This window comes from Parasteatoda tepidariorum, chromosome X1, assembly GCF_043381705.1.
Source record: "Parasteatoda tepidariorum isolate YZ-2023 chromosome X1, CAS_Ptep_4.0, whole genome shotgun sequence".
Classification (NCBI taxonomy): Eukaryota; Metazoa; Arthropoda; class Arachnida; order Araneae; family Theridiidae; genus Parasteatoda; species Parasteatoda tepidariorum.
In genome coordinates, this window is record NC_092214.1 from 11,003,160 (window position 1) to 11,017,910 (window position 14,751).

Below are 14,751 nucleotides of genomic sequence, written 5' to 3' on the forward strand. Positions count from 1 at the left end.
CTGATAAAATTCTGGTGGGGGAGTACTGTGGTGTAACTACCACTACAAAAGTTTAACATCATTCACTAGTATATAAAGCATGCTAACTTGATTCTATCCCGAGGTACCTTTTGATAGATGAAGGTTGGCATGGTCGATAACTCCGCCCCCCCACAGAAGACACTTGATATCAATACTGTTTTTTCAAATATTAATTCATTGAATAAATTTAATTAATTAATTTTATTTTTATATAGGAGAATTATTATTTAATAAAAAGTTACTGAAATAAACTTTTTCTTTGTTGACTTAAGTAGGAATTGATTATTATTTTTTATATTACTTATTAAGATGCTATCTTTACTGTTTAAGTAGGCATAGATTCTAAAACTGCTAATATATAAAGCGAACACAAAAACAATCTTCCCCTGAATAAGCATATGTACAAATATTTTTTGAAACTACTCAATCTGGAAATTAGCTGGTCAGAATAGTTTTAGCCATTTTTAAGTTCCCTCACCTATGTTTCTGTTTGAAGTAGTTCTCAAAATGAAATGTAGATGGCAGCACAAAATCACGTAATTAGTAAATGTTTATTTTTATGTTTTATGTAGTTTAGTTCTTTATGTGTTTTTTCTTAATAAAGTTATGTTATTAAAACAGGCATGGTAATTTCAAAGCGCTATTTTCCCCGAGAAGAAATTCTATTACAACCTGCAATACTCGATAAAAGTATTACGTCTACTAATACTGAATTATGAATAACCTTTGATTGATTTTTATGCAGTAAGATTTAATAGTAATCCTTATAAGGGTTGCAATCTTAATAATCTTAAGTAAGGGTTTTAATTATTGCATACGATATTTTAAGTTATGAAATCAGAGACAAGAAGGTATACTTTCTCTGAAACATACTTTCTTTTTTCAACCGATCATTGTACTTCAAAATATAGGGGATGGCCACAATTTGAAAAATATGGTCCCAATAAGTAAACCCTTTAATGATAATTTCACTTTTTGTTTCTTTCTCTTTACCTCAAGAACTCTTTACATCGAGATTGAAACATTTCACACACAGCTAGAAAATTATTATACGAAAAATAATTTTTAATAGTTATTTAAAATAATTTTTATGAATTAATTTATTAATACTCGAAAATTTTTTGAATTGTAAGGCATAAATTTTAACTGCATTTTGAGGTAAGCAATTTCAAATGACACTGCATAAAATTGGTCGAATAGTGTCCCATAAATCAAAATTTTAAAATTATGTCTTTTTATCGGTCGAATAGTTTTCCAGAAATCAAATTTAAACTGTTTAAAATTATAAATTCAGGATTGATTCATCCGATTTAGTTCAAATTTTGTATTTTGTAATTTAAAATTACATACTTTAAAATTATGTAAAAAAAAAGTGTTTACCTTACGATTCAAAATTTCTTTTTAAATAAATTATTAAAAAATAAATATTAAAAATTGTTATTTTTTACATGGAATTATCTTTGGATAAATGAATTGCTTATAAAAAGTTTTGCTTAAAACGTTCTCGAGATATAGCATAAAAACAGAAACTGAGGTTTCCTAATTTTCAACTGCTTATACAATTGGGACACTATTTTTCAGATTGCGGCCCGAATTTTGAAGAATTCCGCCGGAAAAAGGTAAGTTTATTCACTGAAAGTGTGTTCCTAATTTCGTGACTTTAATTAAGGTTATAATTAAGCTTATTTAAGGTTATGCCCTCAAAACATTAAAACTAAGTACATGAAAATTCGATCATTAGATCAAAAATAATTCTTGTTATTCTGGGGACTTTCTTTTCGCATAATTTTAGATTGAATATTTTTTTGTACATAATTAGAAAGTTCGTTAATTATGAAGATAATCCTATGCATAAAAAAATAATTATAATTATTTTTTTGAAACGATTCAAAAAGTTTAAAAATAAAAATTTTTAAATGTCAAGCAATCACTATCAGCAATCTAAAAAAGAAATCTGCCAGATTCCTGATTTCATGAGCAATAACATTTCAGATATGTTTTAAATGATTCTATTATTTAAGTTGACGTACTTAAAGAAATTGTTACATTTGAAAAACTTTGTCTCTATTTACAATAAATTAAAATTGCTTACGAAGAAAGATGACTTTGGAATATTACAGAGAATTTTAACGGTAATATTAAAATATTACAAATCATTACGAAGAAAGGCAGAACATCAAAACCATGTTAATTGGAGTAGAGGGCGACTAGAAGATACTTCTTTTTTAGTCACTCAAACATGTTTCAATTCAAAATTGTCATGTTAATTCATCAATGTTTTTAAATTTACAATAATTTTTATGCTTAATTTAGAGAAGGAGTTTTGGTTTAGTGTTTATAGAATACGTTCATTAGGTCAAACAAGTAAGCTTTTTAAAAAACAGAAGCTTACCTTCCTAGCTCTTGATTTAATGTATATTCTGTCTTTACATCTTTACCTTTTTTTACAATAATTGTTCTGGCTTCAAAATCAGGCTCTGGATCTAAAATTCAGAAATACTTAAAACATACTTTCTTATATGAATTATTCAAAATAATTCTAAATTATTCTATTTAAAAAATACCTATGGTAAAGAAGAAAATTGATGCATTCTATTTTGTAGAATTAAGACGAAGCACCTTTTTAAGAAATTTCACCAAAAACTTATTTTTGAGAAATTGCGGATGAAAACTAATTTTAAAATCTTATAAAAATCCATCTTCCGGATCTAGATGGCAGCATCATCTGAATTAGTTTTTAAAACTGATACAATGATGATACCGCAGTTGACATTGCCATTGATACAACAATGACAATGAGTTCTTTACACTATGTGATTACATTATTTAGTGATCTATAAAATCGTTCATATGATGTATTAATTAATAAATTATTTGTTAAACTTACAAATGAATAGAAGAAAATTCAGAAATACTTCTTGTAAAACTTATATAATGATTTTTAAACCTTTTTATTCATTTTTAGCTTTCACATAAACTTTTTTATAAATATTTGGCAAAATTGCGAACCATATGTGTTTCTTGTGTTAAATAATGAATTTCTTTTTTTTTTACTACCTTATTAAAAAATTAATAAATAAGTTAAAATTGTATAGTGGATCATCAATGTCTTAAAAAATTCTAAAATCGTCAAAATATTTTGTGGACTTTAAGATCTGATTAATATATCAGAAAGCAAGTAACGTTGTTCTGTTTAGTAAAATTTAGTTCATTATTCAGTCTTAATTAATATGAGTTTGTGGTAGTTACGATCTGTATGAATTTTTAGATTTATCGATTTTTTTTTTATCTGAACGTTATAATAATAATTTTGTAACGATAATAAATGCGTGTTAAATACATAATTTTTTTGACAATTGACTTTTTTGAGAATTTTTTTTATTCAATTTACAATAACAACCGTTTTATTCTAAAACTAAAATCATTCTTAAATCTGCGTTTTGAACGAATAAAATTTAATAAATTATGTTCAATAAAAACAATGGTAGTTTTAAAATTTATAAGGATATACCTTAATATTGATATATATCTGATAAAAAAAATATTTTTTAGGTTCTTGTAACTGATATTCAGTTGAATAGGTATTAGTTTGTAACTGATGAAACTTTAGGGGAAAAAAAACGCAATTTGTCCTACTCTGCAACGAGAGTTATAAATAAAAAAATAAAAAAAAGGATTTAGTAATTATTTCTTGATGTACAAATTTAAGAGAAGTTTAATAAAAATATTTTTAGAACTAGTTGTTTCTTTTCTTCCTACAATATTTCTGTCACATCTTATAAGGAAGATATCTGCGTGAGATTCGAACATCAATTGGAGTACTTTTATACAGTCAGTATTTTTGATTATAAAATAATATATATGTAAAATCTTTTATCTATTTCGCACTAGTTGCAGATATATATATATATAATTAATAGTGGTAGTTCCAGCAAAAAAATTTGTAACGAAATAGAGAAACTTCGCCAAATGCACAGTAAAAAATACAGTTGGAAAAAATCACGTTAAAAGTACAAAAAAATAATTTTAAACAATTTCTCGTTATAGTCCTAATTCAGCTAGTTAAATGTAATTAAAAAATATTTGTAAAATTTAGAATTATACAAGAAATTTAGGACTTATTATTCGAAACAGAAGAATTTTTATTCTAATTTTATAATTCAATCTTTTAAATTTAGCCTTTTAAAATGCAAATATTATAGTTTCCTATTTTGCGGAAAAGCTTTAAACTATTTATTTATAACAATGCTGCATTCTGCTGCGGAATAAATGCAACTTGGTGACGTCAATTAAAAATTGTAGTTTTTGGGTGTTTATAACTTATAAATAATTACTTTGAAATAGACAAAAGGTGCTGGGGTAGCCTGGTCCCGTTTGAGAGAACGTGATCCAGCCGGCCGAAGACTCTCCGTGTAGTAAATGGGGACAGGTACACGCTAAATCTATCGGGTCACAAAGTATTCCATCTTGCCATATTAAATTATACGTCTGGCAGTACCGAATTGGATCTATCTCTGGTTCTGGTCCAAATTGCGATCTGCGGATGAATGACCGCATGTATAAATGGGTCCACCCTATATTTTATAACCGTCGTTGAACCGCCGACACAATTTTTGGGTTTACGACTACTAATGTTCACCTACGTAGCTTTGTAATTTTGAACCAGCAGACAAGGGTCCCGCACTGCAATACTGATCGTTAGGATTCGGTTCCCGGCAGATCACCGAGGTCAAGCGTCAGTGTGCGGGTGGGTGACCACTTGGATCAGTCTGCCTAGGGTCTGCGCAAGGTGTGCGGTATTGGTCCTCGTTAAAACTGTTCTATCGACAAGTGCTCGCTTCGCGTGCAGTTCGTCGGGCGACCGAAGCGGGGGTGCCATCCCCTCTGCAGAGGATCGAAATTGTGATGGCATGTTTTCCGATCATCCTCAGAGATGTTTCCCTCACCGTCGCCAATAGCCCACTGTGCAGCTCTGGTGCGACGCAATTGAACTACAATTACAACAACAGAAGACAAGGGAACTCCTAGATCAAGAATTGGGAGAAATTTGCCTTCGTTGAGAACTTTTTGATGGAACTAACCTGCATTTGCGTTACATGGAGTGGAAGACCACGAGAATCTCCCACTGTTAGCCAGACCCATGATCCGCCTACCACTAAGGATATTTCTTGTCATCAGTGTGGTCGGTGCAAGAATGCGGAATTTGTATCGACCAGTCATTGCCATGATTCGAACCTGGTTCATCTGATTGGAAGGCGAACGCTCTATTCCCTGAGTCATCGCTGCTCGTGTCCGCCCTATAAACGGGTGTGGCGTATGAGTGAGGCAGAAGTCGACCATGAATGGCTACTGGAAAACAAGAACAATCGCACTACTTGCCGTAATGGTATACGAGAATAGCAATAGAGAAAAAATATTTTTAATACGATTTCAGAACTATGAGTAAAAAAGAAATTAATTTTGATTGGTATGTGAGATTTTGGGTACCTTCTCTATTTGCCATGAACAAAGATGAGTGAAGTATACTTATATGAATGATGCTCTACGACTTCTCTAATATTCCATTAACAGTTTCGCATACATAGATTCTACTTAAACTATACCTACAGACATTTGAAAAGATGGATAAGAACTTTTAAAGGGTTAAAATATGAGTCATCATCATTTTAAAACAAACTTAGTAAATCAAAAGAGGCATATTAAAGCGTAAAGTTTGCTATCACTTAAATATTAATATATAATCTTCCCGAAAATCAAAAAAGTTGACAGTACAATAGAACTGGGCAATGTAAGAAATTTTATATCGTGATGCATGATGCATCGTCTGTTAGACATCGCGATATAGCGATGTATCGCGATTTAGCATATGTTCAAAAATTATCTTTCAGAAGTCTTTAAATTTATCAAAAATAAATAAAAGGAATAAATCTATTACGAAACAAAATGTATTAAGTAAAAACAAACCCAAGCTTATTTTTTTTTAAAAATAAGCTTGGCTAATTTTAATAAAAGCTAATTTTTTTTAAAATTAAAAATGACTTAAGATTTATTGGTTTAAAAATAATAATAAAACTAACAAAATATTTTACATACATGCATTAAAAATCAAAAGGAAAAAAACAAACAAAAGAAATGTTTACTTTAGTAAAAAAAATTTTTAATTATTTGTTGAAAAAAATCGTCCTTTTGAAGCATTGTTAGACATTGTTTTATTTATTTATTTAAATTAATAAAGTTGCATTAACTAATGCTCTAATTCTATACTTAATGAATGTAAAAGTAAATTAAAGTTTTTTATTTATTTATAATTATTATATATTTTTTCTTTTTTTTTTTGAAAATAAAATAGACTAAGGATTTATTTGTTTAAAAATGATACTGACTGTCGAACAAATTATGAAACAAACAAGTATTGAAAGAATTTTAAGAAAAATTAAAAAAAAGAAAAACTTTTAAGTACTATTGTTAAATTATTAAAAAGCGTCAAAACATAGCTTAACTTTTTATTCAATTAAAAAAAAAATATTTGTTTTAACTAACAGCCAAATTTTTTTTATAATTAAAAACGACTGAAGATTTATTTGTTTAAAAATAATCAAATTCTATCAAATTATTATACTCACGTGCATTAAATAAATTTTAAAAAAACTAACTTTTTATAATAAAGTTGGATACAAAATACCCCTATTAAATTGTATAGCTTAAAATGAAAAACAATAATTTAAAAAAAACAATGAAGAATTATTTATTCATTTTTTCTTTTCATTAATAGTTAGATTTCAAAACGAAAATTTAAGATGACAAGCGATTGCGCAACGATCGCCAAGTAACAGTAGGTCTACTAAAAATAATTGACAAGAATCGTTAAATCCCGACAGACAAAAAGAAGAAAAAGTGACGAAATAATGCCCAATGAAACGATCGCTAAGTCTCACTGAAAATAATTTACAAGAAACGTTAAATCCCGACAAAATAAGGTGCACAGCGATCACAAAATAGCTAAAGTCCAGCGGAAATTAATCTTCAAGTAATCTTCCTAAGACAAAAATGGCGCATAAAGAAACTATGCATAGCGTTCTATTTCACCGCTGATCCTCGCACGAACCGAGAGTTCTGATTCAGTTCGCTTTTCGTTATTCAACATAACGAAACTAATATCGCCTTCGTAGCTGGACGCTATCAACAGCTCCTCAGTTAGACGAAATCAAAATCGTCTCCGTCAGCTGGGTGACAGCGTTAGCGTAGGCAAGGATTCGCACATGTTAAATCGTTAAACCGCGAGCATTGTCTTACATGACGACGGCTTAAATCAGATTTCTGATGCATCGAAAATGAAAGTCACTATCGGCGGCTTAAATCAGATTTCTGATGCATCGCCTAAAACGAAAGTCATTATATCGGCTTGCCAATATATGCATTAAATCGATATTTCACGATGCATCGATTTATAGACCAGTCCTACAGTACAATTAAAAATTATATTTAATATTTTAAGAATCATTTTAGCGTGGACCCAGTCTTCTTTGTACAGTCCTGGTAAACCTTAGACACTCATTTTGGTCGAAATAAGCCAAAAGATTTTTAAAATTAGATTTCACTTGAGAATTAAACATCAAATCTTCTGATTTCAGATCTAGATCTGAGGCAATTCAAATATACTAGTAGTGAAAGACTTAACAGAATGTAATATTCTTTATCTTAATATTGCAACTATTTTTCAATTTTTTTTCTAGATGCGTACGGATCAAATTTCCTGACTAGCGCAGTCATAAGGTGTTAATTACATTTTTTCAATGCAATTCGCTTTCTTGGTTACTTAAGCTAGATTTGTGAATGAAATGCTTTCGAGATCTTTTAAGAATTGTTCCGTAACATCTCACAACAAAAATAAGTTGGAAAAAGATTTGAACACCAAGAAGTTTTACGAAGCAGTAGATCCTAATTAAGTAAACATTAAATCCATGAAAATAATAGATTTGTTACTACGAGGAAAATTTAAGACATCATATGGTCTTGTATTGTTGCCAAACAAAAGCAACTTCATCTACTAAATTATTATTAATATAATATTATTACATATATGTTGGTAAATTGAAAAAGTTCTTCAGTGTACACAATAGAAAAAAAATTTTTCTTTGCTTTTGTATTTAAAAAAAAACATTACCAATTCAACTTTCAAAAAAAATTCCTACTCAAAAGTATTTTCTACGAAATTGAAAATTTTAATCATGAAAACTGCTGCACCCCTGGGCAATAGGTATTTGGTATAGCTACATTATTTTTTGATTATTCATTTTCAGCTAAGAAGAATGATGTCTGACTAAACCAATACAATACATGATTTCAATCCTTCCTTTGATTTCTCCAACATCTATAATTATTTGATTATTTAATTTCTCATAAGTATAATTTGTTTCATTTTTTAAAAGTATTAAAAAAGTATTACGGAATATTCTGTGCATGAAAATTGAAGGGCATTAATATTTTCTGTATGTAGTTATGGTGCTGTTTATGAAAGCTTTTTAAAAATATTAATTTCTAAATAAAATATTTAAGATAAATTGCATAATAACGATATTTATATAAGAACCTAATATTTAAAGAAGACATACATAAATTCTGCTCTGCTAATATCTAACACACACAATATATATATAAACTTATAATTTTCTTTAATAAGAGCTGTTTGAACAGTGGTTATTTTTCTATCAATAAGAAAGTATTTTTATAAAGTAATTAAAAAAAGTTCACCTTCACCCGGATCTGTTTCGTCCACATAAATTGACATAATTTTTGATAGGAGCCTGAAATCAAAAAAGAATTTATTATTTTAAGCAGATTAGAAAAAATGAAAGAAATAAGTTTTATTTGTTTTGATTTATTTGAAATAACAAGGGTAAGAACTCCATATGAATTTTGAGAATATGGTCCTTAATGTTTGGATAGGAAAGAGATCGAAAGTTTGGCTTTTTCATGTTAATTTCAATTACTTAATGAGATCAAACACAAGTCGAATGATCAAAAAGTTAAAAAGGTTTTGTGAAGAAGGTACATTTATACCCTAATGAGACACATAAAACCTTCCTAACTGTAAAGTTTACCGAGTTGATTCATTTAATTTGGCATTAAAAAAGTACACAGAATTGGATATTCGTATAATGGGAAAGAGTATTTTTTTACTCATTTCACATAAAATTGACCCTCGTGGCAGAATCGTGGCGACATTGTCGCATACCGAGTTCTTGCAGAAAGATTTCTCCTTTGGGAAGTAAAAAATTTTGGTTTTCGTTTCTGCAGAAATTTTCGTTCTATTTTTTTATGCAATTATTACTATTGATTTCGATATAACTTTTAAAATCCAATATTTTTAATACTTCATTACTTATTACAGCAACTGAATCTCAAAATGAAAATACGCATTTAGTAACTCCTTTTTGAAGAGTCCGATTCATGCNCGTCTTTTTTTTTTTTTTTTTTTCTCGGTAGTTACTGCAACGCATTTCACGATTTTTTTATTATTTTTTTTAATGTGAGGATGATTTACAAAAACCAATTAAAGAAATAATTCGTGTGTTTTACCCCTACAAAATGCAAGAATATCGGCATAATATTAGAATAAAAAAATATTACATATTCAATTAATAAAACTATTTTATTGATTTCGAGAAGTTTTCTTTTCTGAAATCGACGATTCTGTTACTTTAAATTAGTAATATGTATATTTGTTAATTTTAAAAGTATCCTGTAGAAAGATATTAGTATTAGAGAGGTATATCGCAGAAAGTCCGAAATGGGGAAATTACCCATAAAAATCTCGATGATTTTCCATTGATGAGCCAACTTACATCTTGATGGTTCCATCAAAACTGCCGAACATTCCAATTTAGGAATAAGTTGGCTCTTTTAAGTTGGCCCAACATAGCATACCCAACATGGTATGCTAGATTTTTATGTTGGACCAACATAGTATAATGGATCTTTCTGTTCGGCCAGCATCGAACACCCAACATGGTATGATAGATTTCTATGTTGGACCAACATAGTATAATGGATCTTTCTGTTCGGCCAGCATAGAATACCCAACATAGTATGATGGATTTTCATGTTGGACCAACGTAGTATAATGGATCTTTATGTTCGGCCAGCATAGAATACCCAACATGGTGTGATAGATTTTTATGTTGAACCAACATAGTACAATGGATCTTTATGTTAAACCAGCATAGAATACCCAACATGGTATGATAGATTTTCATGTTGGGCCAACATAGTATAATGGATCTTTGTGTTCGGCCAGTATAGAATACCCAACATATTATGATGGATTTTTATGTCGTATATAATTTTCCGATGTGTATTTTCCATTTATTGTTTAAAAAGTTGTAAGAGAATATTTTAAACTAAATATCGGAAAAAATTGTATTTTTTAAAATGTTTTTTTTTTCACTTTAGAATAGAAAATAGTTTTATACTTTTAACTGTCATGAGACAAATATATTTAATATTTGCTCCAATGAGTATTCTGTTGGGAAAAAAATCGTTAAACAACGTCTTAAAAAAATTCCAGGGTTAACTGTGTTTGGTCATAAACAAGATCTTTTCTCATTATTTTGTCTCAAGTTTTTTGTTAGTAATTTTCGTTTACTTTCTGTACTGTCAAATCAACTCGTTTAAATGTTTTTAAAAGTTCTCAGATATTATACTCCTATCCAACGTTATTTTTACAAGTCTTGAAAGGCTATTTCTTATAAGTTTTGTAAAAACTAAGAAGTTTAATGAAAATTAAAGTGAAATTAGATGACTTTTTATGGATGCACTTGGATTATTTTCAATTATTTAAATTGTGAAGTTGTTTTGGAATTCAATTTCAGTGTTTGAAAAATCGTGCAAATTTTATTCTTTACTAACCTACAAAATAAAAACTATTTGAAAATTTTATTCGAATTTTAAAATTAAATTCAGAATTTTTACAGAAATAAGGCGAAAAATACACTTTCAGAAAATGCTTAGTCAAAAATACCAAACAGAAGATGGTAAAATTTACCGTGTTTCTTGCTTCATAGGAACACCAAAAAAGAGTAGTAATTCTTACGGAAGCCCATTGGGTATGATTTTGGTAAAATTAATGATAAAATAAGGTTTTATAATAAATGATAAAATTTTATAAATGTGGTAAAATTTGATAATTTTACCATGATCCCTTTAAAATTATTTTTATTAGAATTTAATATGAAAACCATTTTTTCGGTTAAATTTACTTTTCAGTTATATTTTTTTAATTAAATATGTGATAATTCTGAAAAACAGAATTTTCGGTAAATTATTACCATATGATCAGAAAAATTACTAAATGACTGGTTTAAATACTGTAATTTAGTTACCGTGTAAATGCTTTAAGAAAATATTTGCTGTATTGTTTTCTCTGAAGAATTCTGAAAAACAAAATCTTAACAATTTCCGAAAACAACCAGATTTAGTTGAAAAAACCAAGACAAAAACAGTATTTTTGCTCTGTTTTTGGGTTTTCTTGAGAATAAAAGAAACACGAAAAATCTGATTTAATCTGTCTTTTTTCGTCAAAATCTGACTTCATTTTGCTAACCCCGAGAGAAACTGACATTATTTAAAAGTTTTTATTTTTGGATATATAGCAGTTAAAATAGTATAGAATAATTTTTAATTAAATTTGATCAATCCTGTATTGTACTATTATAATTTCTTAATTTTCCATAGATTTAATTTAAAAAGTATATGTTTTGTGTAAATGGAAAGGTATCATTGCGTTTTACAAAAAATTATCACTGGTTGTTTGCTAATAAATAAACTTGTTTGAAGTTCTCGTTAGATCTTAAAATAAAATCATCCTTACAACACTTAGAATGTCTTTGTTCTTTTGCCAAGAATTATTCTTAAAGTAAATGATAGAACAATTTAAAAGAGGACACTTTTTTTCTTCTTCTTCGTTAATTATTGGTTATTTCTATTTTTTACTAAGACTTAAACATTTGGAAAAATAATTATAAGTAGTATAATGTTGAATATTTAGTTAAAAAGAAAGAAGGTGAAATTAAATAAAGTTTCAATAAGGCTATTATTTTTGGAACATCTGCTGTCAGCCTTGAATGCTGTGCCAAATAAAACTACTAAAGCAACCATTTCAATCTCGTTTTCTTTTGAAAACCTTTTTTTTAAATTTATTGCTCTGCTTTAAACAAAAACAAAAAAAAAAGAATTTTTTCAAGGCAGAACAGAATTTGTTAATAGAGTTGCCTTTCTTAAGTTTAGGTTCAAACCAAATAAGTGAACCCCTCTTGACTATTTTTTTTTCCTTTCTGTGTTCTTCTTTGGTTTCCTTTGTTTCTTTGTGGAATCTACTAAATTTATCACTGGATAATATACAGTCCTTTTTTATAAAACTTATTTCATAGTACTTTTATATAAAAAATTATTAAAACTAAATCATTTACTTGCTCAAGAAATATACAATAAAATTATCTTGTAGTGTATAGAATAAATTCAGGTAGCAGCGAAAATTTTAATTACTCTTGCATTTCTATATGCTATAAAACTCTTATTCTTTTATCGTTACTAGTAGTTTTTTTTTTTAAAAAAACGTATTGTTATGTTACTCTTTTAACAATAAGTTTAACTCTTTAATGGGCCATTTTTTTCTAGTATGGGTAAATTTAAATACGTTTTGAATTTAGAGGAAAAATTCATTTAAATTCTTTGATAAAATTAATTTGAATTTTAACAACATTTAATTTGTTTTAATATGTTTACTACTACCCAACAGGTGTTATAAAAAGTAACAAGTTTAATTACTTTCATTTATTTTTATTTGTAAAATAAATTTCATAATTACTCCAAACTAAAAAAGGAGTTATATATTAAAACTTTTTATACATTCCCTTAAATCAGGCATATTGTTTCGTCACCAATTTTATTCAATATTACTTCATCAGAACTGAAGTTAATAACAAATGGCATACCAAAGTTACAGTGGAGGTAAATATGATTACCACTGCTTTAGAAAGGGTTAAAGTAATATTATTTTGACTGGGAATGCAATCATTAATTTAAAACATTTAAAAAAAAAAACTGAAAAAAATTTAACAAAAAAAAAAGAAAAAAAACTGTGCATTTTTTGTCACACTTTTTATAAAATCCTTATCTAGTTTGTAATAGGTTTATTTTTGTTCCATTGCATTGTTATATGAAATGAATACAAACAGTACAAATATACAAAACATAAATCAGTATAATCACTCTGCTGATAGATTTAAAATTTATGCATGGGAAAAATTATGTTAATGCTCTGTTGTTTAAGTAATATTCAATTAAAATATAAGGTAATACTTGAAAAAATATCTAAAGGTGTATAAATAAGTTTATAATACTTAATTTAATCTTACTTTTTGCTAGTATGAAAAATACATTTAAGTAAAGTAAAATTAACGCACGGTTTCATACGTTATTTTTTTTTTTTTTTTTTTTTTTTTTTTTTTTTTTTNTTTTTTTTTTTTTTTTGGATGAGAAATTACTTTTGCTAAATATTATTCGTCAAAGATATTACCAAGTAATCGTCCTATTGAAACGTTGTACTCTTATTTTATTTAAAAATTTTCTTTGTGTTACATTGGCTTAGTAAACATCATGAATATCTAAAATGTGCCTTTATGAATGAATTTGTTTTTCAACAAATGGAAAATATAGAATTATAATAGTATACACGTAGAATTATAATAATTTTTTTAATTATCTACGTTGATTCCTATCACTAGACATTATTGTAAATTTGCTTTGAAATTTTTACTATGAATTATTAACATTAATTGCAGTAAGGACTGCGTTATAATTCCAACTTTTAAGAATTACCCGTAGAGTTATTTAAATTTTAGTTTCAGAAGACTAATATGAGTAGATAAATACGAGAGTAAGTAAAATGGTGTCTCTTACTACCTTCTTTAGTAATAAGGACAAGAACAAAGAAGAAGAAATTCCAAATAAAATGAAAGGCATAAAAAAGGAAAAACACAATTTTAACCATTATAATACGAGAAAAGAAGATTAAAAACGTAATTCTGAATTAAAAATCAAAACACTGTCTTTAAAAGGTTTGTTGTGATACATACCTCCACTAATGTATGATATTCCAAATATGTGTGAAATTATCTAAAATAGCGCTGAAGAAAGTACAAAGACGATGTTAGGGAAGAAGAGGATAAAATAAAACCCCAAGTTCAGATCAAGAATAAACGAATGAAAGAATTTGGCTTCTTTCGCCTCCAATTGATGGGGGTAGAAGCCAGATTCTGGCTAAGAATTCCTCAGCCACCCTTTTTGAACTTCTTGGCATCGATTATAAGTTTCTTCTCCAACGATTCCTTTCAACTATCAACAAACAGTTCAACCTTTGATGTCATTAGCTTTGTTATCTTATTGTTTCATTCAATTAAATATCATTTCAATTATCCAGTTTTTCTTCTTTTTTTAAACATTCTTATTAATTGAACTGAATGTTTATTGAATTCAACTATCTACAAACAGTCGAACCCTTAATGCTATTAGCTTTGTTATCTTATTGTTTCATTCAATAAAATATCATTTCAATTATCCAGTTTTTCTTCTTTGTTTAAACATTCTTATTAATTGAACTGAATGTTTATTGAATTCAACTATCTACAAACAGTCGAACCCTTAATGCTATTAGCTTTGTTATCTTATTGT

The 14,751-nt window shown here is 27.8% G+C and overlaps 1 protein-coding gene across 1 annotated transcript in view; it reads right to left on the minus strand.

Annotated features, from left to right (window-relative positions):
- LOC107439970 (myosin light chain kinase, smooth muscle) overlaps nucleotides 1-14,378 on the minus strand; it is a 38,117-nt gene extending 23,739 nt beyond the window's left edge. The window contains exons 1-3 of the mRNA XM_016052732.3: nucleotides 14,157-14,378; nucleotides 8,773-8,825; nucleotides 2,414-2,504 (exon numbers count right to left, since the gene is read on the minus strand). Of these exons, the coding sequence (XP_015908218.1) occupies nucleotides 2,414-2,504; nucleotides 8,773-8,809 (128 nt within the window). The 5' untranslated portion in view covers nucleotides 8,810-8,825; nucleotides 14,157-14,378. The remainder of the gene's footprint in view (nucleotides 1-2,413; nucleotides 2,505-8,772; nucleotides 8,826-14,156) is intronic.
- Between the last annotated feature and the right edge of the window lie 373 nt (nucleotides 14,379-14,751).